Raw genomic sequence first — 26,346 nt, forward strand, 5'->3', positions numbered from 1 at the left:
AATAGACGTGTGTATCTTGTGACTCAATTATTCTAGTGCCAGGCATATGTGCACTAAATATATATCCATTTGCTTTATCAGAGACGTGTACAACAATATCATCGCAGCTTTGTTCCTAGGAGTCCCAAACTAGAAACTCCCCCAAAGCTCATCAATATTAGTCTGGATAAACTGTGATATACCCAATGAAGTACTGCACAGCAAAAGGAATAAATGACCTGCAACAATACCCAACAACATGGATGATCTTTTAAACAAAATGTTGACTCAAAAGAATACCTCCTGTATGGGTACATGCATATCGAGTCCCAAAAAGTGGGGTAAAATAAATCGATGTTATTAGAAGTTAGGAGAGTCATCCTTCCAAGATGGGTGATGACTGGGAGCATGAGGAGGGGTTTGGGGTGTATCAGTCAGGATCCAACCAGGAAAAATAAAGCACTGGGTGTTGATTGCATAGCTGTGTTTGGTTTAGCAATTTATTAAGCTGTATTATTTATGATATGTGCACTTTTCAATACAATGAGAAGTCAATATATTAGTGTGGATGGGACCCCAACCTGTGGCTTTCCATTGAAGCAACTGGGCAAACACAGTTACTCAGTTTCTTTTGTGTGACATTCAAGGCTGTTCATGGCCTGGCTGTTGGTAGATACCTTCCTAAGGTCCCTTCCACTCCTACGGGTCTCACCATTTTTTGATAAAGGTTGAACATGATAAAGGCTGGCAATGCAAAATAGACTCATGTTTCTGTGCCAAGCAGAACCACTAGCTATTCCTTCTACACATTTCCTGTTACCATCTCTGAGACACCTACAGGACCCTGAGCAAAAAAGGCATGGGGGCTTCTTCCATCTGGACTTTTCTAGTTTTCCTTCCATATGTTGTGACCTATGCATGAAGGCCCTTCTCAAGTGATGATGTCTCTTCCAGCAGGAATCTTGTCCTCTTCCCACTACCATCAGTGCTATCTCAGGGTGCTGGTTCCTTATCACCTTGTTCCAAGCAGGGGACTTGTCTTATCTCCCATGGTGCTTTGCATATAAATAATGATCTCGTATGAATTGTTAAAGGATAGAAGAAGCAATGATATCTTTGGTGTGATAAACATTAGGTTTCTGAGGTCAACTTCTTATCTTTGTGCCTTTTCAGGAGGTTCTACCACAGACGTCACTCTCACCTTCAGTAGCAGTCTGGGTCCAGTCAGGAGAAAGGCACCACCTGGGAGGTTCAGCCAGAGTTGAAGACACAGAATCATTACCTATGGTAAAAGAGTAATTATAAGAAAAGTCTAAGTGGTACGCTAGGGCTGAGGGGGGCTACCTGAGGAAGCACAATCTTGGAAGCAGTTCAGATCTTGTTGGGGAAGCTGTGGATCAGCCCACCGGGTAGCAGAGATGTTAGCTGGTTTGGCCAGCCTGGAGCTGGTCTGGAGTTGCTTGGCAAGCAGTAACCAGGCTGCCCTCCCAAGTGCAGACAGCCAGGTGTGGAAGTGCAGTGGCTATGCTGTGGGTGACTCTCTGGACCACAAGTGACTGTGTGTAGTCACTTTAGTTTCCATGTCGAGAACCTTCCATGCAGGAAGGTTATCGCCAAGTGCTAAAAGGTTGCAGAGGGATGGGTGGGGCAGGGTCCATGGGGTGTCCTCACAAGTCTGAAACCCAGTCCTTGCCAGAAATTTCCAGAAGCCTCTTCCTCCTGTGATGTACCTCCATTGCCCTCTACCGAGGAAACTTAACACCATGCTTACTTACAGGGAGAAATGGTTAAAGGAATTCTCTTGTTTATCACAGAGTAGATATTAAAAAATGCATTGGGATCTGAGAGGCAATAAATCAATAGCCCACACACCTTCCACCTTCAGAACTTCTTGAATTCATTTGGTTCCAGGTAGGTACAGAACCAGGACGGTGTGAGGATTAAATTAACTGTGTTTCAGGCACTATTAGAGTCAACAGTGGCTGAAACTGCAAGAGGCTTTTACTGAGGTGTCACCTCTGGTGAAAGAATCACTTCCAGGCCCAAAGGCCTTTTTTCTGATTTTCAAATGAGGAGTTGCACTGGGCAGGGGAGGGTTTGCAACCCAGGCTATAGAGAGCTGAGAAAAACAAATAGAGTGTTTCAAAGAGCTACACTCTTTCAAAGTTTGAACTTTTCAACCACTTTTTATTTTAGTGATAAAACATCTTGTCTTTTATGATATGATGCTGATAAGTGCCCATTCCTTTTGATCCTCACTTAGCAAATAAAAGTCAATAAGCTCAGAATTTTGTTTTTGAAATTTTACTAGTCTGTGGAACTCCGGGACTGGATGTTCTCTCTCTTGAAGCACTCTTTCATCTCTGGAATCTGTGCTTCTAAAAGGCCTACCAGTCTCTCCTGCTTTATCACCTATGCTAAAGTAGGCAGAAGAAACAGGAAAGGTGTTCCCTTTGGCAACAGTAAATGTGGGTCACAGAAGATGAGCACAGCCCCTGCACAATGAGGACTCAAAAATACATGAAGCAGTTCATATTTTAAAGATATTTTGTAAAACCTAGGACAACCACTAAAACATTTTAAAATGAGGCCTAACTCGGAAACCAACTGTAGAGATATAATTGCATCATACAAAATATTCAATTAATCCAAAGGTAGGAAGACTATCTAGGAAAGGATGAAGAATTGACTTTACATGTGTGTCTTGCTGAGCAAAATGGACTAGTCTTAGCGTCAGCAAACAGCCTGAGTTCTATCAAGACACAAATTATTTGCATTAGGAGCAGTATTTGAGCTATCTATACTCAAGAAGAGTTTCTTGTGGGTGTATCTGGGTGGCTCAGTCCATTAAGTGTCTGATTTTGGCTCAGGTCATGATCTCAGGGTCCTGGGATTGAGCCCCACAATGAGCTCTGCACTCAGTGGGAAGTGTACTGAAGTTTCTTTCTCCCTCTGCCTCTCACCCCACTGTGCCCTCTTCCTCTAAAAAATAAAATCTTAAAAAAATAATAAAATCCATCAGTGGCATTTGTGCTTGACAGCTTTTGGACTGGACCTGGTTTTTGGGGAGCTGAGACCTAAGGGGGCTCTGGTGAAAGATAAGCCACTGAAAGTGTTTCTCCCATGTGGTTGGGCAGAAACAGCTCAAATCTGCCACAAGAGTAACAGCGGTGATGGGCATTTCTGGTTGTCTCACCTAGTCAAAGCTCATAAAGGAAACCAAGAAATAACAGGTAGTATGGCAAGATTAAGTGATATTTTCTGGGACCAGCAAAGTGGGAGGGTGCTGAAGATACACACACACACACACACACACACACACACACACACACTACTTACTGCCCTTAGGCCATTATTTATTAAAAACAAAGACTACAGTCAAATGATATGGAAAATCACTTCTGTATTTAATATATTCCCCAAATTATTGCAACTAGAAGTTGATCATCAATAATCTACATTTTTTATTTCAGTGGATCCTAAATGGACAATAGGACTATTTTTGCAATGCATTAATGGTAAAGATTCCTCCCTTTTTTGGGAGTACAAATTAAGGGCAATCAATCTGGCAAACAGCATGGCCTTTGGGCATTCAAAAAGTAAAATAAGGCTGAAAATTCCTTAGGAATAGAATACTTCTTAAATGCATGGTTAAAAAAAAAAAGGAAAGAAAAACAAGAATCGAGTCTCTTACATATAATGTAGGAATTAAGGGTGCATCTACCTACAGGGGCACGAACATCAAGTCTGTTCACATTGGTTCACATTGTTCTCAAAGAGAATCTCTAAAACAGCACTGGCACTTGTCAGCGAGAGGTATCCTCTTAAGCTTCTGGCACTCAAGAAGTGTGTACTTGTTCTACATTCATTGACTGGAGCAGAGTTATTAAGAAAAAAAAAAAACAGATACAGATATAAGTTCAGTAGAATGGTCTTTCCCATCTCACGCTTGAGGGTCACACTGACCAGTTAAGAACTACAAGCCCAAAAAAAACAAAAACAAAAAACCACCACAGCCAGTATCTGTTTTCCTCTCTTCCTGGACACATTCTTTTCCTTGCAAACAAATCCATAGGCCCCCAGAAGCAGACTATCGAGGATGTTAGGCAAGTTTCCTCTATTCTATTAATTTTACTCCTCATTCCAAGGATCCTGATTTTAGGGGATTCTTTCCAGTAGTGAAGGTATGTGGCAAAATTTAATTGTACCAGAACTGGGAGAGGAACAGAAACCAACACAGTGTGAAATGAAATAGCTACCACACATGCTGACTTCATGAAATTAATGCCATTTTGATCTTTTTATTGAACATATTCAATCTTTATTATTAAAGCTAGATCATTTGAGTGAGTACACAGTTTTGTGGAAAAACGTGAATATATTACTGGCTTTATCAGTACAGCCTATGTGAAAACAGGCATGTGAAAATCTGCCTTTTGTAAAATGCCTAATTTTGTTAGCAATAATTAAAACACAAATTTGGAATAGAACCTGGCATTCAATTTAATCTGCTTGCTATTGTTCATTGACTTTTAATAATAATTGGTATAATAAAGATAATTGTAGAAAGCAAAAATTCCTAGTGTGGTTTAAAAAAGAAAATTCAAGCAATCTGAAGCAGCCTTGCCAACAGTCTGGAGAATCAGTCTGTTTAGCAAGTGGTGTATGTAAATAAATAATCAAAGATGCTATTAAAATACAACTTGGTAAACAAGCATTACCTATTTAATAAGTACAATATATACATAGAGTTTTCTTGAAAAGCTTCATTTTATACAGAAACATTTACAAAATGAACAGTGTAATCAAATTAAAGATTATCTGTACAATGCACACACACCTGTATATATATGAACTTCTGGAAGATAAACAAGTTTCATCATTGTAGTCAAAATGGACAGCCATATGCATTTTAAAAAAGGATTCCATCCCAGAAAATACATCTTTAATATACAATTATATTTTTCATTTATTTTCCTGAAAATTCTTCATATTTGGATTCTTTTTCAATTATTTTCTCTTGTTCAGAGCCTTGAATAATTTCAGGTTTCTAGTGCCACCAACTGGCGTTAAAAATTAACAATCTTAGTGTCAAAAAAAGATTGTTTTGTTAAAAAAAAAAAAGGATATTGAAAAACAAGACTACTAGAGTCAACATTCATAAGGCAAACTAACCATACTGAGTAGCAACATGATTGATAAAAATACTTTCACCACAGTAGCATATATAACATTTACAATACTAATAGTTTTTAACATTTTGGATTTTTTCTACCAGTAAATCTTGGTCTACCTTTATATGAAAAAAATCTTTAGAAAATAATATACTGGTAAAACAAAGTTTAGGAACACACACGAAAACATGATTAGATTTAGCTTTATGAGCATCAAGTAGGCATTAACAATTTACTAAAATGGCAAAAACCAAATACCTTTTTATGGTCTTTGGATTTTTTTTCCCCTTTTTTTCTTAAAGAATAATTAAACCTCAAACCGTGACAGTTAGGGAATGAATGTGTGGACAGACCATGAAAACAGTCATCTGCTCTCAGCATACCCCAGAGCAAGGATTCATTTCCCAAAGTTGCATGCCACAGTGAGATTTCTGGGCCACTATATGCACAAATGGATTAACCTTTTTCTTACAGAGGCTGGCTGTAAGGCTGCAGAGGCTCAAAGGGCTGTTCCCACTGCCTCCCCACCACTGTCACTAGCTCCATGAGGACAACCACCACCCTGTCTGATCTGATCCCCCAAAAGATCCCAATACTCTGGATGCTGCCTGGCAATAGCAGGTTTTCAATACATGTGTTTTTTTAAGTGAATAAATAAAATGCTGGTAGCCTGATAAAACTGAATTCAATATAAATCACTTTAAATGAAGATAGAAAGTTAAAAAAAAACACACCAAAGTTCAAATCCATTGCTTCACTCAAATTCACTATTTTCAATCCTTACCACTTAACAGGCTAGAGTTTGAAAAGGTATGGGGAAAAAGGGAGTCACAGTAAGAATTCACTTCAAAATTAAAACCTAGAAAAGCATATACAGATACACACACACAAAAAAAGTAATTTCCTGCTCAAAGAAACCAAAATAGTGTAACTAAACAAAACAGCCTTCAATGTGTACAACTCAGAACAAATTTTCCCCCAAATCTCAGGTTTATCCGGACCATTTTTCCTTTTCCAGACACTCCATTCTTCTCTCTATATATTCAATACATTAAGAGAAGACTCTCTAAATCCTCACATTAGGAGCTTTTTGTGAATAAGTGTAAAGATCTGATATATGCACATCTTTGTATGTTACTTTGCTTGGTTCTAATCCGTACACAAAAAGATACAGTAGAAACTGAAGGACAAAGGAAAATAAAGCATTTTCTTAAAAAATTTTCCGTAGTTTCTGACATTTATGGGGGGGAGGGAGTAGCAGTGTCAGAATACATTTATAATAGCTTTCCTATAAAGTTGCATCACCATTTGACTACTCCAAATGAATGGTGGCACAAATGTTAATATTGGAATGTTTCACTTTTGTATATAGTAAATGTACATATTTTTTAAAAGTGCATAAACAAACATAGGACACTATAGATCTGATCATTATTTGGTCTCCATTCATATATTTTGTGTGTTGGAGGAAAAAAACAAATATTGTAGTGTACAAATCTCCATCACAGAAGTAGCCATGAAATTTAGTTATGCTGGCTACTCTAAGTAGTCTTTAGGATGATCAATAGTATGTCTAGAAAATGGGAAAGTAATCCAGATTTGATTGCACTTACCCTCTTACTTTATTTTGATAAATTGTTATTGGTAAAAAGAACACCACACATTATGATAAGACTAACACTTGTTACAGCTATTTAAAAAGAGTTTTTTGAACTTATATTTCCATTTTTAAAAGATTTTGGTTTTGGATGGCAAGACATAACTCGATATACAGAAAAAATAAGATGCTACATTGAATCCTCAGGAAAAAATTAATAGATTATCTTTTTAAACAATGCTGATTTAAAAAAATGTTAGAACACATTACTGGGACATTGCCACCATGAGCCCAGCTTTTAGAGCCATACAATTCTCTACAGTTTTTTAATTCATCATCCCAAAGCTTACTTCTCTGAAGGGAAGAAAAAAGGATGCAAAAATCCAAAACAAAAATGACGCTTGTGACAATATCTGCATATCGGCCAAGGTATTCTATTAGAGAAATGATCTGAATATAATGAAATATGAAAAACCACACACAGAAATGATAAGTGAAAAATTACAAGAGAAAGGAACAAAATTCAATGATGTGGAAATACTGATACTATGGCAACATTTAAGTGCACATCTTAAGATAAATATTGTAAAAATCCAATAGGATACATTAATTTGGTTCTAAGATTCCTTTGGTTATAGAGATGTAATTATTTTGTATTTTAAATAAATATACTGAAACACATCACATTTGGGGACTGTAAGATCACTCCACTGGAATATATAATTATGTCAATGCTAAAGAATGGTATTCAAATTAAATGGTTAACAGAGCCATATGCTGGATTCTCTTGGGAATTGCTTCTTCATAAATATCTTAAACATTTTTCTTTACAGTTGATCTCAGTAAAACGAAAGCATTTCAGTTTCAAAGAATTATTTGCTTCTCTAATGACTAATCTATTTTACATTTTTAAATACAACTGAATTCCACATCTTCTAAATGAACATGTTATTTAAAATCATATTTTATGTAACTAAAAATTTTAAAAACTCAACTATTAACTCAAACAGTTTGAATCTGAAAAAATGTAACTAACACAGATAAGGAAACCTGACAGAGGCATGCAATGTCTGATCGCTGCTAGCTACCAAGAGCTGACTTTTCTATTAGCTTCCATTAAAATTAAAAGATTTAAGGACTCATTGGCATCCCTAAAATGCAACCAAATGTTATTCTGGAATGTCAAATAAAATTTTCCTCACTTTAGTTTTCTTCCTGTTGGAGAAATAGCATATTACTGAATGATTAACACATGTCCTTTCATGCGTAATTTTAAAAAGCTGAATCATTTTTGACATTATATATTTTAGAAGGAAAAATATGGAGAAGGGGTTTTGAAAAGCCCTTGTAGTAATGTTCAGCACTTCAAAGGACTATTAGCAATTTCAGTTGTTCTGATTCAGTGACAGGTTGTCACTATACAAAAACAAATTTCATTAAAGTTTATGCTCTTACAGTATACACAGCAATGCATTTGTATTATAAAAGGATACTTTTTTATACAGATGAAGGAAAACAATTTTTTACTGGCTGACACACAAAGCAGGGAGAAGTTTCCAATACTGGGCATGTGGCACCTGCTCCTTTTGTGTGGCTTTTGTCTGTTTAATGACCAAGAGCTTTGTGTTAGGTTTTCTTCGACCTCTGTTCTAGTTCATGCTGGTGTTTAATGAGACGTTCTATTTCTGTTCCAAGTGTCTGCAGATTTTCCTTTACCAATTAGTAAAAGGGGGAAAGAAAACAGAACTATTAAGTATCATAAGTATACAGACTGAGTTCAAACAGTTTCTGCTTAAATTTTGACATTGAGAGGGTGAAGATTAATCTTCAATGCTTTGTGACATAAACGAGGTGCATGGTGGTTTTCAGTAAAGAAGTTCTGTGAATTTCAGAACCTTTTTACTGAAGCTACAGCAAATTTTGCTGCATTGGTTTGCTACTATATTTACAATTTTATTTACTATCAAGACCCAAACACAGAACAAACAGAATAGTTGGGTCAGATAAAAGCTGCAAAAAGAAAGTTGGAAAATACATTAGAATATGAACGCCTCAATTTTTAAAAACTGTCTCAGTGATCAATTATAACTAATTAGAACATAAGTCAAAGGCCACACAATATAAAGTAAACAACTGTCCAATAACTAGGCTGATTTTTTGCTCTGTTTTCCTTTCCTTGTTAAAAAAATTGTATTTTTCGATAAGAAATACACAAAAATTTTATCTCCAGGTAAAACGGCTACTTTGCATTACAGAACTCATCCATTTATATGCCAGCGCACACTATGAAAGAGGCACCATTATGCCATGCTTACTTATTGGTTGGTAAGTAAATGAGAAATACAAATACCTTCAAAGTAATGTTTTTTAGTAATGTATCCTCCAAAACAGCTTGTAATTTTCTGTTGATCTCCAAAGAAAGGTCCAATGTTAATCCACTATCAGCTGGATGGGATGTATATAAAGATGCCATAATGCCACCCCGTCTACTTAAATGGACTTTGTTAAAATCAGATGCCTCTGAAGAAAGTGTGCCTGATTCTTCCCGTAAAATATAACTCTGAATTATTCTGCAAAATAAAATGACACTGTCAGTTATACGCTTGCAGAATTAAAAACATTAAAATTTACAAAAGCCAACTAATCCTAAGCATGAAGATGATTAGCATAAAACAAGTATCTATTAGGTTAGGAACAGTAATATGTCCGAAAATAACTTTTCTTATTCAGATGGTGTCTTTTTTTTTTTAAGATTTTATTTATTTATTCATGACAGAGAGAGAGAGAAAAAGAGAGAGAGAGAGAGAGAGAGAGGCGCAGAGGGAAAAGCAGACTCCGTGCAGGGAGCCCGACGTGGGACTCGATCCTGGGTCTCCAGGATCACACCCTGGGCTGAAGGTGGCGCTAAACCGCTGGGCCACCGGGGCTGAACAGATGGTGTCTTTTTAAAAAAGATTTTATTTATTTAAGAGAGGGAGAGAGCGTGTGCACAAGCAGGGGGGAAGGCCAAAGGGAGAAGGAGAAGCAGACTTCCCACTGTGTAGGGAGCTGGACTCGGAGCTCGATCCCAGACTCCTGAGATCATGACCTTAGCCGAAGGCAGACCCTCAACTGAGCCACCCAGACACCTCTTCTTTTTCTTTTAAAAATTATGGGCCAACTTTTTTTAAGTCTAAAATTATTTCAAAATAAAAATTAAAAAGTCATAGGTAAAGAGCTGCAATATATTTTAAAAACCTCTTAAAAGAATATGGTATTTTTAAGAGGAATTTTGCACAGCACAGGCTCTGGAGTCAGAGCTGGGCCCAGATCCCCAGCTCTTGGTCTGTCACTTACTGGATTAGTGGTGACTCTGGAACATTTTGTAGTTCAACCTGACCACCACCAGTTAATTTATTTATCCCTGAGTTGTAAGAAACCAATGAAATTTTGTTAAGTCACAGGCACAAAATCTTGGTACTTGGCAGGTGCCCCAAAAATTACCTAGTATGTCCTCCCCAACAGGAAAGAAAATCTACAACCCCATCTCTCTCTTAGAGCCACAGTCATGAAAACCAAAAGCTAAGTACAGCACTTTTATTAAATCCAAAGTTATTTTAGTATCTTAAAAAAATTAACATCTATTTAACTCTAGATCATCTTAAAGACCTGTGTTTTCTTCCATCTCTGTATTCCCACAACCTAGAGCATAGTAAGTGATCAATAAAAGACTGGGCACTGAATGGCTAAAATTAAGAATTAGTTCTTGAAAGATGGGTTCTTGATATGATTGATTTTTAAAACAGTAACTTTATCATACAAATAATGGTATTTTGAATACAGATTGTATTATCATACTAATACATACTTTGTTTTTTTCCTAATTTCTTCCACCAATTGTTTGATATGATCCTCCATAAATTCTATCTTTTCATTTTTCCGGGCATGTGCTTTCTGCAGCCTTACTATCCTCTCAATCAACATGGCCTTGTCCACTTCTGGAAAGTTATCCACAGCTACCGATGAGCCAGTATTTTCTGGAGATCGATCTTCTGTACCACTTCGAGCATTGAGGGACCCTGAAGACAAAGAAATCAGTTTAGATGTTATACTCAGCCTAGAGTCATCTCTAATCTTACATATTTTTTCTTCTAGTATGACTTCCAAATACTCAATTTAACAGACTCGGGCAGATAACACAAGTCATACCTGGCCTGAGTTCTTATTTCTGAATACATGAATGACAGAAGTACCAAAAAGGGCCAATTTATGTCTCTCAGGAACAGGATGAGGAAGTGGCAATAGAGAAACAAGAAACTCAACAAAACGTCAGAATAACAAGTGTGAAGTGAAACTGAGAGCCATAGACAGACAGACAGAAAAGACAAAATATAGCCAGCGGGTTAAACTCTGAAGCTAGTCTCCTAAGGTTCAAATCCTACTCCTCTGCTTTCTTGCTCCGTGACGCTGGACAAGTTATTTACCTCTCTGCACCTTGATTACTTATTCTTAAAATAAGAATAATATCATTATTTACCCCACAGGATTGTTATCCTCATTTAAATGAGTTAATAGATGTCAATATGCATATAAGTAAGCACTCAGTAAATGTCAGCTATTATTTTAATCAACATTAGTTGAGAAAAATTTCTGATTGTCTTTATCCTACAAACAAGTCTTTTTTTAATACCATTTTGTAGACTTATGACAAGTAATATACCCTTATCCAAAGTCACACACTAATAAATGACAGACCTGGGTTCTAAATACCTATATGTAATTTCAACCCATGTTCTTCCTACTGTGGGATCTTCCACTACTGTAATAGTTGATGTTTTTCCCCTAATGTGCAATTCCTGGGAGGGAGTGTATGTCATGGCATGCAAGGACTCTAGAATCTGAGAGTTCTATCACTGTAGATTTGGGGCAAGTCATGGAATCATTCATTTCCTCATCACTAAAATGTGAATTTTAATACCATGCAAGACTATTCTGAAGAGTAAATAATATGTTTAAAGTTCTCAGCATGGTTCCTGGCATTCCAAAATGATAAATACACTGATATTTTCCTAATTAGCATTTCCACAGTGATATCAATCATAAGTTTATGGGCTTTATTCATTTTCACTTTAGACCACAGGCTTTTTTACCATGGGAAAAACTAAAAGGTTTAAAAATGCATGTATACATAAAGAATCTTGATATACAATGATGATCATTTCATTAGTTTTCAGGTATTAAAAGTAATATAAAAGTAAAAAAAAAGGACCATATTATAATAAATCTCTATATGGATTGATATAACTCTAAATTTAAACATGGAAGAAGAAATTGTCATATAGAATAAAGAAGCAGGTAAGATAATAGGGTAGGGAGACAAATCATCCAGAACCCATGACAAACATGAAACCCTGGGTAATAATAAAAACTTATTTAACTAGAAATAATACCTTTTATAACTCAAAATGGAAAAAAAAAGCTTATCAACACTTTTTAACACATAAAAAGGAACTTTTTTTTACAGTCACTAGATAACTGAAACGTGGTTTTTTACCTGATGAACTAGAACGACTCCCCATGCTGCTAACTTCTTTATCATAGCTTCCATTCTCAATCTGATCTAATTTTCTTCGTGCTACAGGAAAAAGAAACAAACTACTTGTGACAATTACCACGCAACCATTTGCCCCACTATCTCTGATTTTAATTGTTAAAATCATTTTGGCAAAAATGGGTTAAATATAAGAGAAATTTATGGAATGGATACTTTAGACAGGAGGACTACAGTTGTCATTCATATAAAATGATATCTAGAAATGTACAGGTACATGTAACCTGTCTGGGTCTCAGTTTCCTATAAGATGAATGGTTAGAGGAGCCTGGGTGGCTCAGTTGGTCAAGTGTCTGCTTTTGGATCAGATCATGACCCAAGGGTCCTGGGACTGAGCCCGCGCCAGGCTCCCTGCTCAGTGGGAGGTCTGCTTATCCCTCTGCTACTCCTTCCTGCTCCACTGTATCTCACTTTCTCTCTCAAATAAATAAATAAAACAAAACAAAACAAAAAAGATGAAGGGTTAGGGCTCAATGATCTCTAAGAGGTCTACAAAGTGGGGTGCAAGAATCCCAGATGCTGTACAAAATAACTCATAGCATGTATAGGGAGAAAATATTAGAACTTCCATTTGTACTTACATTTCATCTGATCTTTTGATATTTCTATTTTTCTTTAATGTAGAGTAATATATGTTTAAAATTTATAAATAAACATATATAAATCTGAGAACAAACAAATACTTTTTACTGATTGGGGTAAGTGATCAAAAAAGTTTAGACACTACTGCCCTCAAGTATATTCCCTACTCTCACATTTTGGGATTCTGTGAATAAATGTCCTTTAGCATAGAGGATGTTATGGACTATCCACAGAACTACAAGAGGTTTAGTGATTTGGTTTATAAACTTTAATACATTAAAATGAACATACGGAACAAATCAGTGTGGTACAATCTGATGTAAAATGTATTTTTTCTATAAATCCTTAATGAATAAAACAATGCCACATTAAGGTCTAGGTGGGAAAGAATTTTATACCTTGCTGGAGTTGTTTGGTAAGATCTTTGACACTGGAGGCATGTTTACGTCTTTGAGTCACTAATTCATCTTTTAGTTCTTCGACCTGGGTACTCAATGCTTTAACTTCTGTTTGTCTACAAGTGAGTTCTGCCTGCAGGGTCTGGACCTCCTCTTTTCGCAGTTCTTCCTCTTTCAACAATCTACTTTCCTAAATAAAAAAAAACCCCACCAATTTTAATACCTGTTTGTTTCCATTATTGTTCACAGTTTGAAACCCGAAAATACAAGGTCCTTGATGGTACATTCTTCTAGAATTGCTCCTTACCAGGTTTTGTTTCCTGTGTTCCTCAAATTCCTTGTATAGGAATGAAGGGGGGCATATTAATGCATCTGCCATTTTATACATGCAACACAGTCTGTCAGAGGGCTCTGTATATTTTGAACTGAAATCTCAAATCATTTTTATGAGTAACTTGAAGACACTCTCATAATGTAGAAATATTAAACCACTTTTAAACTATAAAAATACAGAAATTTGAAATACTTTTAAAAATATATAGTAATTCCAGGGGTACCTGGGTGGCTCTGTCAGTTGAGTGCCCAACTCTTGATTTAGGCTGAGGTCCTGATATCAGGGTCATGAGATGAAGCCTCATGTCAGGCACCACACAGTGAGAGTCTGCTTGAGATTCTTTCCCTCTTCCCGCCACCCCCCTCTCAAATAAAGAAATCTTAAAAATACACACACATACACACAGTAATTCCAGTTAGGAATGACAACCCCCCCACCCAAAATAAATAAATAAATAAATAATTAAAAAAAAAAAAAAAACGAATGACAAAGACCATGGTTTTCTTACTTTTAAAAGTGAAATATTTTTTCATAAGCATTTTAGGAAGATATTTTACTACAAATTATATAAATAGTAAGAGAAAAGGACATTTTAAGCAAGTTGGAAAGAAAAACTGACACTTCTCACAGCATTTGAAATTACCAGAAAACCAGGCCAATAAAAAAGAGAGCTCAACTTAACTACCAGTACATTTATACTAACAGGAAAATTTAACTTGTGCTTCTTATGTTGCTTTAAAAATTAAATATAGGGATCCCTGGGTGGCGCAGCGGTTTGGCGCCTGCCTTTGGCCCAGGGCGCGATCCTGGAGACCCGGGATCGAATCCCACATCAGGCTCCCGGTGCATGGAGCCTGCTTCTCCCTCTGCCTGTGTCTCTGCCTCTCTCTCTCTCTGTAACTATCATAAATAAATAAAAAAATTAAAAAAAAAAATAATAAAAATTAAATATAAATGTATACTTACCAGATTAGTATTTGTCTGTTTCATTTGTTCACACTGGCTTTGTAACTGACTTTCACTACAGGAAAGCTTATCAAATTGTGACTGCAAAGAATTTGATTCAGATTGGAGTTGTGCATTCTTACTAGTGAGCTTTTCTGTAAATAATAGTAACTCAGATTCTCTTTTCCTACTGCCTTCGATGTCTTTTTGTAGGTCATTAATCAAAGAATTAAGACTTTCCACTTCTTCTTTCAAATTTTCAATTTCTTGTTTACCTCTAAAAAACAAAGTTTATATTTAAGAAAAAAATAAACTATTAAATAAAAGACAGTAAATTAGTGGTTTTGGATTCTCATCAAATAAAATACTTTATAAAGGTACTTTTATTCATTTACTCAAATTATTTATTTGGATTTGTGGAACTACCTAACATATGCTAGGAACTAAGAGCTTCAAGCGTGAATATGTAAGACTGACAGAGGCCCTGCTTTCAGAGTTTTCAAGTCACTAAGGAAATTACACATGTGGTGAAACATTTTTGATGATGAAAGCACAGAGAGGATTGCCTAACTAGTATAAGTGATGTTTAAGCTAATACTTAAAGTAGGGGTTAGCAAATTTTTCTGGTGAAAGGCCCAGACGGTAAACGATTTAAGTTTCTATGGCATATGGTCTTTGCGGCAACTGCTCAACCCTGCTGCTGCAGTGTGAAAGCAGCCATAGATAATTCACGAAGGAATGAGAGAGCTGTGTCCCAAAAAAAAATTATTTACAGAAAAAGGCAGTGTGGGCTGGATTTGGCTCCTGGGCCACAGTTTGCTACTTCCTGATCTGAAGAAAAGTAGGAGTGAGTGGGACAACAAAATATGTTCCAGGTAGAAGAAACAGTACGTGCTAGATCTGGGAAGGGAATGAGAATGACTTTCTTGGTACTAACGAACACATGTTCAACACTGATGACAATCAGGACAGCACTACATCCTCAGCACCTAACACAGCGCATGCACATAGGAGACAATCCATCCACATTTGTAAATAACTACTGCTGAAACCCAAGAGTGTGAAAAGAGAAGGCACAGAGGGAGAAGCAAGATCACTAATGATCTTACAAGCCATCCTGTGGCATCTGAACTTACTGGCTAGTCCCTGAGGCAATGGGAAATCACTGAAAAGTTTTGAGATTTCCTTTTGAAAAAGATTATGCTAACTGATAGTGTAGGAAATGGACAACAAGGGAAGTAAAAAAAAAAAAAAAACAAAACCAGTTTAGAAATTGTGGCAGTTTTCCAGATGAAAGGACAATGTTGGCAGTGGTGGGAGTATGAAAAATAAATGGACTTGAAAGATCCTGAAGAGTTAGCATCAATAATACTCTGTGAGTGGTTAGATATGTGATGGAAAAGAGGAACACCAAGGAGGACGCCCAGGTTCCTGGGATGGAAAATCATGTAGATGCTATACTCACCACTCATCTGAGGAACATCAAAGGAGTATATGGGTAGGATGAATCAGTATAGGACATGTTAAAGAAAGAGGTGCTTTGACACCTGTGTGACTGGGGCTGAGCGAAAAGGGCTGAAGATAATGACATGAGGTCCTGCAGCATACTACAGGAATAGTTAGCATCACGCAGGAGTATCATAAAATAATAACAGAAGAGTTTTATGATAAAGAGAAGGCTGCCAAGGAGACTGAGAAAAGGAGTAGCCAGAAAATGGGGAGGAACACCAGGAAAGCATGATAGGAAATGAAGCCACAGGGACAAAGCATGTCAAGAAAGACAATGTGCTTAATGGTTTTAATACTGAAAATCCAAGAAAGGCTTAGTCTGAGAAGTGACTGTTAGATTTAAGAGGTATTAGCAGTTTTTAATGGGATGCTGGCATAGAAGCTAGACTGCAGTGGAGAGGGATAGAAGGAGAAAGGAAGGGAAGGCAAGGAGGAAGAGTTTAGATGATTCTACAAGGATGTTTGGTTGTTAAGGACAGGAAAAAGGTGAGGTAATGTTATAGGAGTTTTGACGTTTTTAATATTGATATGTAGAAAAAACAAAAAGTTAAGTAGAGAGAGGTAAGAGATACAGGATAAAGAAGAAATAATCCAGAAAGACCCTGAGAAGGCAGAAGAGCATAGGATCCACAGAAGTAGAGAGAACAATTCAGTTCAGAGGGGAACAAGAATATTCCTTATACTAAAGAAAGAAGAGAAAAAAGAATGGTTGCAAGTTCATAGAACAGATAGAAAGAGGTTATGAAGAATAGATACCTGCAGCTCCCGTTTCTTCTCAAGTAAATAAGAGGTAATCACCTGCAAAGAGTAAATAGCAAGGGAGGGAGACCAGAAGTGAAAACAAAGCAGGAGGATGTGAAATAGATGCTTCAAGGTTGTGGAGAGGCTGTGACTAAGGACATATGGATGGATTAGAGGTCATTAACATTTCCAGTTGAGGCTGCTAACCATGGATTTATCACAGCACCAACCTGGATGATGGTGAGATTTTTAGCAATACTGAGCAGCAGACATTGGTACAGTATGAAAAAGAAGGATTCAGGCTGAATCCAGGCTTTGCCAGGTGATATCATGGTAGAGTTTAGCTAAATGGTTTTACAAGAAGCCAAGGAATAATGTCAGCTCCTGCTTTGCTCTACAATATATGCAAAGATGCAGATTATCTATATACCTTTTAGAAGAAGTACTTTAAGTAGCATAATTTGAATATTAAAGAATGAATTAAGAAAAAAACATTGTGTTTTGCAAATTGCTACTTCCAATATTTAGAGAATATAAACTTGGATTTTTAGAAGTCATAAAGCCAAAAGTTCAAATGAAGATAGAAATTTAAAATTTTTTAGCTCGTAAAATTATAAAATTATTCCTGTTTAATGCAATAATTACATTTAATAACAGAATCTTGAGATAGAATTAAAAAGCCTATTGATTAGCATAAACAGAAGTTGCTCGGTTTATACCTTTGATGCTGCTCCTGTATCTGATCCACAATTTTTACTTTGTCCAATAAATTCTGAATTTCAGCTTTTTGTCGATTAATAATTTCCTTATATTTTGATAACTCATCTTCTGTTCTTAATCGTTCATCTTCTAGACATTTCACCTATCAAAAATCATAACCAAGTTAGACTAAAAACAAAATTTACTTGTTCCTTAATTATTTCATATAGTGATTATATATTAATAATCCAAGCTAGGAGCACATGGGTGGTTCAGTCGGTTAAGCACCTGACTCCTGATTTTGGCTTAGGTCATGATCTCAGAGTCATGGGATCGACCCCCAATCAGGCTCCACACTACTATGCAGGAAACCTGCTTAAGATTCTCCCTCTCCCCCTGCTCCTCCTCCACCACTTATGAGCTCACACATGCATTCTCTCTCTTGCTCAAAACAAAACAAACAAACACCTAAATTAAATTCTGGAGCAGAATTAATTAATGTGAAGAAAACATAATGGGATGATAAGAATGCCGGGGTTGAGTCTCAGATTTCTCATGATTTAGTCACGGGACTTTTAGCATGTCATGTTGTTTTGGCTAAATCTCCATTTCTTAACCTGCCAACAGGATATACCTTCCCCACCTACCTCAAAGGACAGTCACAGAGAACAAATGGAAGGGCACATGAAGGACACTTTGAAAATTGTTAAATGATGGCAAAGTCAAGGTGGCTACTTAAAAGCCTATTTCTAAATAAATGAATGATATACAATGATATTTCACATTCATATTAAAAGGGATACTATTTTTACAATGAAGACTACACTAGATTGTTAGAAATTAAAACTGTACAAGACTATAAGGAGAAATATAAAATCCGTTAACTTCTGTCACTCAGTTCTAGAGTCCAACTATCTTTCCAATTATTTTGCTGATACAACTGCCTTACATGAGAGGCCCAAAGATAAGTGACAGAAACAGCAAATGTGCTATAAAACAGGAACTTTTGGCAAATACTTCAAAGGGACCAAAGTGGAAGACATTTTCATTTCAATAAGAGTCCATTTTATTGCTAGAAAATCGATATTCTACTCCTCTGAGTTCTTTCATTTTGGAATGAAAGTGTTTCCCCAACACTTAAAAAAATCAGGAGTCTAAAATTGAAGCTATTTACCCTTCCTTTGAAATCCTGACTATAGATTTCCTCACCTTTGTTCTCAGTGTTCGAAGTTCATCCATGCCCTCCTTAAATGTCCTCTTCAGATCTTCCAGTTCTTTTATTTTGGCATGATGCATCTTTTAAAAAGTTTAAAAGAAACCACAAATCATTATGTACTAAAAAAAGACCTAAAGTTTATTGCCTGTTCCTTCAAAAGGGCCTTTAAAATGGGAGACAGTATTCATCCCTTCTCTCCTCCTCAATTTATTACCCAATCCAGGGTAATGAAAAGGCCAGAGCCACTCACCTCTAGCTGGTCAGACTTTTCTTGCATTTGTTTCTCCAGTTCTCCTTTTGTGACTCTAAGCTTGGCATCGAGCTCATTTGATTTAATTTCTTCTGACTCCTAATGTAAAGGAAATGAAAAAAGTATGACTGAATTTTTAAAGTTTTATACTTTGGAAAGCTTTTGCAGTTAACTTTACAGATTGTGAAATGCAAACCTTAGATATCTAAAAATGACTGCATTGAAAGATCTTAAATATGTCAATTCTGCATGAACAAGAATAGTACTTAAGATATGCAACATAACACAGAGTTCCTTGTACTCTTTATTCTTCTGACACTTTCTAGTGTTTTTATTTAGTTAATTTCTCTAAGGTCTTTAGTTAAGCTACATGTACTTTAACACAGAAAATAACCTGTAATTTATTTAACTGCCCTACCAAATCCATTCCATGCTTCAAATGTTACAGATACAAAATATTAATGAAGCAAGGGTACTGACATTTGGTGTAATTTTGCTACTAGTCTCTTTGAAAAGTTAAGCATACCTGATATGTTTTTATCATGTCCTGACAGTTTTTCCGTATCTGATCAGCTTCTTCTTTTGCTTGAGTTAGCTTTGTTGTTGTTTCTTTGAGTTTATCTTTGGTTTCCTGCATTGACAAAAAGATAGTGTGAGATAAAGAAAAATATATATTGGTTTCTGCCCCTGGTCCCGGACACAAAACTCCTAAAACTCTTGTAATTTTCTAAGTCACAAGAACACTAGGAGCATCTCTGGTTGCAATATCGATTTTGACCTCTGTTCCTGACACAGAGCTCTTGAAACTCTTGTATTTTCCCAAGTGACAGGAGTATGTTTTCTTCTAATGAGGCGACTCTGGGTGAACTCCTGGATGAGAGCTGGTCACCAGAAAAATCAAGTCATGATTAGCAGTCTTGAATTTTCAGCCCCCAAAGAAGGCCAGAAGATGGAGTTGATTGATCATGCCTTCATAACGAATCTTCCATAAAATCCCAAAGAATGGGGCTTAGAGAGCTTCCAGGCTGTCAAGTATAACCACACTGAGAGGATGATGCACCCCAACTCGATGGGGAGAGGCTCCTACACCTGGGACCCACCTAGACCTCGCCCTATATATCTCTTCATTTGGCTGTTTGTCTATATCCTTTATCATATCCTTTAATAACATGATAAACATTGTTTTCCTGAGTTCTTTAAGTAAATCCTTCAAACCCAAGGAGGGGATCCCTGGAACTTCTGATCTATAGCTGGCTGGTCACAAGCACACCTGGGCTTGTGGCTGGCATCTGTAATGTGTGTGTGTGGTGCAGAACAGGGGGCATTCTTATAGGACTGAGCCCTTAATCTGTGGGATTCAATACTATCTCCAGGTAGGTATGTCAGAGTCGAGTGAAACTGTAGGTGGTATTGCAGAGAATTACTTGTCGTGGGGGAAAACCTGCACACATCTGATGACCAGAAGTGTCAGAGGTGAAGTGTTCTGCATAAAAATAAACTAGACTTACAGGGATGAAACACAGTAAGGAGAACTGGGTTCTTTCCTACACTTGAGGAGGAGAACAGTTTTTCCTTCACAGACAGTGACATGACTGGTCTCAATAATGTGATAAATGGTAAGAACAATGACCAGAGTAACCTTGGTACTGCCACTGAGTGGTTGGATACTATTCTAGAAATAACACTTTATGCTCTGACAAAAAACTAAAGTAGCCTGTGCAGTTAATTTATAGCCATTAAATAAAGTTAAATTTGATAGTTTTCAGTAAATCACTACAAGTCATTAACCTGGTAAGACAAGAGGAAGAAAGTGTTAAACAGCTCTTTGTACACACATAAAAGAATTCTTTGTTTTATGGCCATGGTATCTATTCAAAACTGTCTTATAGATCCATGCTACAATTTGGTTTCTGTTCTTAACCACACTCCTAAAATAGCAATTCTAAAGGTTTGCAGTGACTATTCTCTCATCAAATCCAATGACTTTCTCTCATTTTCTATTCTTGACTTACTTGCTCCAGTTCTGACCACTCCGGACTCTGGATAGCCTTCCTCTGTTCCTATTACAAGACAACATAGTACTGTTTTTCCCCTTTCCACTGTTGTCTTCTCTGTCTCAATTGGCTTCCTCTTTCCTGTGGCAATTTTCCAGATAAAGCCCTGTTCTGTAGCTCTTTTTCCAAAGTTCTTCAGACCTATCCAGTCCCATGGCCTGGGCTATTATTTGGATTTGAAATGAGGGTTTAGGTATCTTCTCCTAGTAGCTGCCTTTCAGAAAAGGGCAGAAGCTACTATCTTGCTTTCCTATAGGCAGAGTCCAGGGCATTCCTAGATCATAACAACTGATACTTTGTAGCTTACGTGTTTCCTCCATTGAGAACATAGTTTCTGAACAATACTTAGCTTAGCACTTGCCATATGTTAATTATTCACATAATATTTGCTGAATCTATGAAGGAATCACTAATATAAACCTCCCCTCTAAGAAGGCTTGTTTTCCTAAATATGAAATACTCATCTCCTGTTTTTCCTTTTTTCTTGCTATTCCTCCACTCGAAATGTTTCTCTTCATCTTTTGAACCATCTAAATTGCATCTATCTTCACACACTACTTCTTTTACATAATTTTTGGATAACTCTATCATATAATTAAGTACTTAGCTATATATATCTAGCTGCTGGTTTTTAAATAAGAACTTGATTTGTTTTTTGTTTAAAGATTTTGTTCAGGGACGCCTGGGTGGCTCAGTTGGTTGAGCATCTGCCTCCGGCTCAGGGTGTGATCCCAGAGTCCCGGGATCGAGTTCCATATCAGGCTCCTTGCAGGAAGCCTGCTTCTCTCCCTCTGCCTGTGTCTCTGCCACTCTGTGTATCTCTCATGAATAAATAAATAAAATCTTAAAAAAAAAAAAAAGATTTTATTTATTTGGGACGCCTGGGTGGCTCAGTGTTTGAGCATCTGCCTTTGGCTGAGAGGGTGATCCTGGGGTCCAGGGATAGAGTCCTGCATCAGGCTCCCTGTGAAGAGCCTGCTTTACCCTCTGCCTACATCTCTGCCTCTCTTTCTGTGTCTCTCATTAACAAAAAATAAATAAAATCTTAAATAAAAAAAAAAGAAAACTTTATTTGAGAGAGAGAGTGCACACAAGCAGGGGGAGGGGCAATGGGAAAGGGAGAAGCAGACTCCCTGATGAGCAGGGATGCCAATACTTGATCTAGGACTTTGAGACCATGACCTGAGCTGAAGACACTTAACTGACTGAACCACATAGGTGCCCCAAATCTTTTAGGGTCCCCTACTTCTATACCATCAATAACTGAAACAGCTTGGTACACAGTAAGTATTCACTGTATTCATTAAAAAAATAGCAACTGAGAGATTCCCATAATGCTAAATATATATTAAATAACCAAATAAAAGAAAAGTTTTGGTTAAGGGACTATGTTTCATTTATTCCCTGAGCACCTGCCACGTCAGGCACTGTTCAAAGCTTTGAAGAAATATTACTGTAAGAAGACAGATAACATCTCTACTCTCGGGATGCCTGGGTGGCTCAGTGGCTGAGTGTCTGTCTGCCTTTGGCTCAGGGCATGATCCCAGAGTCCTGGGATCGAGTTCCACATCTGGTTCCCCACAGGGAGCCTGCTTCTCCCTCTATGTCTCTGTCCCTCTTTCTGTGTCTCTTGTGAATAAATAAAATCTTAAAAAAATGTATCTCTACTCTTAAAGCTGATATTCTAGTGATGATCACAGATAATACATAAAATATCTAAGTAAAAATATGTTATATTAGATAATGACAAATGTTAAGGAGTCAAAATAAAGTTAGGACACAAGGGGGTTTGAGGGGAGGTATGCAAATTTAGAGAGCCAGGGAAAGTATCACTGAGAGGTGACAGATGGTAAAGACCTGAAAGAAGTGAGCAAGAAGATTTGCTAAGGGACTGGATATGGTGACTGAGAACCATAGGTTTAACAAGGATAAACCTAAGATTTCTGGCCAGGGCAACTAAAAGGATGAATTGCGATTTCTTGAGATGGAAGAGTAATGGAGGGCCAGCACATTTTCTATTCTGTTTTAGATATGCTCAGTTGAAGATGCCTGTAAGTCATCCAAGATGTCAGATGTCAAATAGCCAAGTGAATATATGAATCTGGAATTCTGTGTATAAGTTATATATCTAGGTATCCCTAGCATAATTTTTTATGCTATATTTTCATGTTTTTAAAGTTTCATGTTTTTCAAGTTCACTAATCTTGTCTTCTAGAACATCTAACCTTCTGTTAATTCTATCCAATGTATTTTTCATTTCAAACATTATATCAATTTGGCCTTTTAAAAATCTTTTATGTTTCTCCTTAACATATTCCCACTTTCACTCATCTTCTTGAACATATGGAGTATATTTTTATAATAGCTGTTTTAACATCTTTACCTACTTCTTTCATCTGTGTTATTTCTGGCTTTGTTTTTATCAACTGATTTTTCTTTTCATCTCATTATAGGCTATATTTTCCTCCTTCTCTGCCTGTCTCTTAATTTTTTATTAGATACTAAACATTGTGAATTTTATGTTCTTAGATCCTGGAGATTCTTTAACTAACTTGAATATTTTGGCTTTCTTCTGGGACATGGTTATTGAAACAATTTGATTGGAGGCTTTCTTTCAAAGCTTTGTAAATGGGTCCATAACAGCCTGGAGTCTCGCTGAAGTAACACCCTTCTGAGGACCACTGGATGCCCTGTATGTTAAGATGGCTTCTCTTGGCTGGGGGGAACATGAACGATTTCCATTAGCCCTCTGGGAGCCCCAGGAACTGTTGCGCCTACTCCTTTCTGACAGTCCTTTCTCCACCTCTAACTTTCTCACACACATACACTCATCAGTGAGTAGTGAGCTGAATGAAGAGCTGAGAGGAACACACTGCAATCTCCAAACCTTTCTCTTCTCTGGTACTCTGCCATATTTTCTATACTTCAGTTTGTCTCCTCAATTCCTGGAGACTGCTGGGATCTGACTGGGGTCCTCTTCTTTTGCTGCAATCTGGAAACTGCAGGCATTACATCTTGCTTATTTTCCCATTCTCAGAGATCACTGTCCTGTCCTGCCTTTGTTGCCCAAGCCTAAAAACCTTCATTTCATACATTTTGTCTGTTTTTTTTTTTTTTAAGTTTTTAAGATGGGAGGGTAAACCTGGACCTTGTTACTCCATAATGCAATAGACTATAGTTATGGAAGAGTTATAGAACTGAACATATAGTTTTACTAAGTGAGATAACAGCAAAGCTAATTAAAAGTGAGCTCTAGCTTCTAATCAGTGGGCTTTATGAGTAAACCATTTAAGAATGAGGTTATTGTTGACAATGTGATAACTTTTGAAGAAAAGCATAGATAGTAAGTAGCAGAGTCTTGTTGAAGGAATACATCATAAAATATACCAACCCCTAGTTGCACATTAGGTCTGCAGTGTATTATAGTCTCTTACTTCCTACTGGTCTAGATGCTGCCTTGATACCCAAGACCCTATTTCTCAAGCTTTCTCTGAAGCAAAAATGACTGGCAAGCACCCAGCAGAGTCAAACCACAGTCTACTGCCACATCCGTTACTGGCCACATCTATGCTCCCAGTGAGATTATTTTATCCTGGGACCCAAAGGTAGCAACCAGATAGGTCAACAAGTATATAAGGTTTACACTGTGGGGGAAGTCCTTTACTACACTCAATAGTCTTGTTTTTAGAAGCTATGTGTTAAAAACACATTTTAGTTTAACTACTGAGGGACTTTAGGAAAGGGAATAAATGAAATTGTTCCTATTGTTTGGTCCAATTGATAATTCTACTGATGATGGAGCAATCCAATCTACTTAGTCTGAGACTTAAATTCTGGAAATCAGGCCTGGAGTCCTGATCAGAAGCTAATGTTCACAATGAATCCACTACCTTCCAGAACTTTAGTATTAATGCCTAGGACTAGGTGCGCAGGGACTAGAAGTTGGAAAGGGTACCTGGAGAAAAACTTACAAGAGTCCTAGCTCTTGTCCACATTTTAGCAGGTGGCCAACATTGTGTGGATAGTCACTAAATCTTGTACCCTTTGATCCAGATACTCTTCCTCACATCAACTAGGTAAATACATATAACTGGTCACCAGGATCTCATCCCAGATACTCTCTGAGAGCAATCAAGACCCCTACCATTCACTATATATGAACTATTTAATACAATGCTGTGCACAGAGGAAAGCCCAATGAAACGCTTGCTGGTTAAAAAATGTCTTTAAAAAGAACTGGTAAAGGGGTGCTTGAGTGGTTCAGTTGATTAAACAGCCAACTCTTGATTTCAGCTCAGATCATGATCTCAAGTTTCCTGGAATCAAGGCCCATGTTGGGCTCCACACTTGGTGCGGAGTTGGCTTGAGGAGTACAGTTGTCCTTCCCAACTCCCTCTCCCCCTCTGCCCTTCCCTGCCACAAGTGTGCACACACTTTCTCTCTCAAATAAATAAATAAATCTTTTTAAAAATGTAAAGAAAAGAGACGCCTCGGTGGCTCAGTGGTTGAGCATCTGCCTTTGGCTCAGGTCGTGATCCCAGAGTCCTGGGATTGAGTCCTGCATCAGGCTCCCCACGGGGAGTCTGCTTCTCCCTCTACCTGTATCTCTGCTTCTGTTTGTCTGTCATGAATGAACAAATAAACCTTTACAAAAATAAATGTAAAGAAAAAAAAAGAACTGGTAAGTTTCTAATTTTCACATACTAGGACAAAATACTTGTTATTTTCATTTTCTAGCAATCCAAACCATGTAACTTTAGTATCTCAGCCTTAAACCATTTCTCTAACCTAGAGTATCCAGTTTCATCTGACCTCAAAACTGCCATTAAATATCTATTATCACCCATATTTTTTAACACGTGTGGTCACAGAAGACCAAGTATTAGTCTTTCACTCTCCAGTGCTAGCAAATAGGTTTCAGGCTCCTGTGTCTTAGGGCTATAGATGATGAGCAGAAAAGTACCACAGACATTAGTTATGACCCAGTATTATGGTCAGATCCTGAAGCAACTCAGGCAGTTTAGAAATCATTACCATGATCTAGGATTTGGAATTTTAAACGATTTATAGCCCTATGTGAACTGCAAAGATTTTTGCTCGTATTCCCTTCTGGCAATTCCTTCTCTACATGTCTGGCTCCCTAACACTTGGGTGCAGATCAACAGTTAGCTCAGAACTTGAGGAGAGCTGCTAGTCTCTATTCTTTGACCACTGTCAACACAGACACCTCTCCCTACAGTTTTCTCTGATAATATATGTAAATATCCAAAGGTTATTC

At 37.2% G+C, this 26,346-nt stretch overlaps 1 protein-coding gene across 5 annotated transcripts in view; it reads right to left on the reverse strand.

Annotated features, from left to right (window-relative positions):
- Nucleotides 1-26,346, reverse strand: part of CCDC186 (coiled-coil domain containing 186) — a 62,228-nt gene that overhangs the window by 8,408 nt on the left and 27,474 nt on the right. For 4 of the 5 annotated variants that reach the window (XR_005380635.1, XR_005380637.1, XR_005380638.1 and 1 more), the window contains 10 exons: nt 19,541-19,645; nt 19,015-19,113; nt 18,758-18,844; nt 17,569-17,711; nt 14,621-14,876; nt 13,321-13,510; nt 12,284-12,364; nt 10,598-10,808; nt 9,101-9,320; nt 1,181-1,261 (listed from right to left, as the gene is read on the reverse strand). Coding sequence is in view for 2 of the 5 variants with exons in the window: in XM_038578854.1 (XP_038434782.1) it covers nt 1,181-1,261; nt 9,101-9,320; nt 10,598-10,808; nt 12,284-12,364; nt 13,321-13,510; nt 14,621-14,876; nt 17,569-17,711; nt 18,758-18,844; nt 19,015-19,113; nt 19,541-19,645 (1,473 nt within the window). In the remaining 3 variants the exon portion in view is untranslated. Of the gene's footprint in view, nt 1-1,180; nt 1,262-4,247; nt 8,461-9,100; nt 9,321-10,597; nt 10,809-12,283; nt 12,365-13,320; nt 13,511-14,620; nt 14,877-17,568; nt 17,712-18,757; nt 18,845-19,014; nt 19,114-19,540; nt 19,646-26,346 lie in introns of those variants that run through there. The other variant, XM_038578855.1, reaches the window with a different exon arrangement.

The sequence above is a fragment of the Canis lupus genome, chromosome 28 (genome assembly GCF_011100685.1).
Source record: "Canis lupus familiaris isolate Mischka breed German Shepherd chromosome 28, alternate assembly UU_Cfam_GSD_1.0, whole genome shotgun sequence".
Classification (NCBI taxonomy): Eukaryota; Metazoa; Chordata; class Mammalia; order Carnivora; family Canidae; genus Canis; species Canis lupus.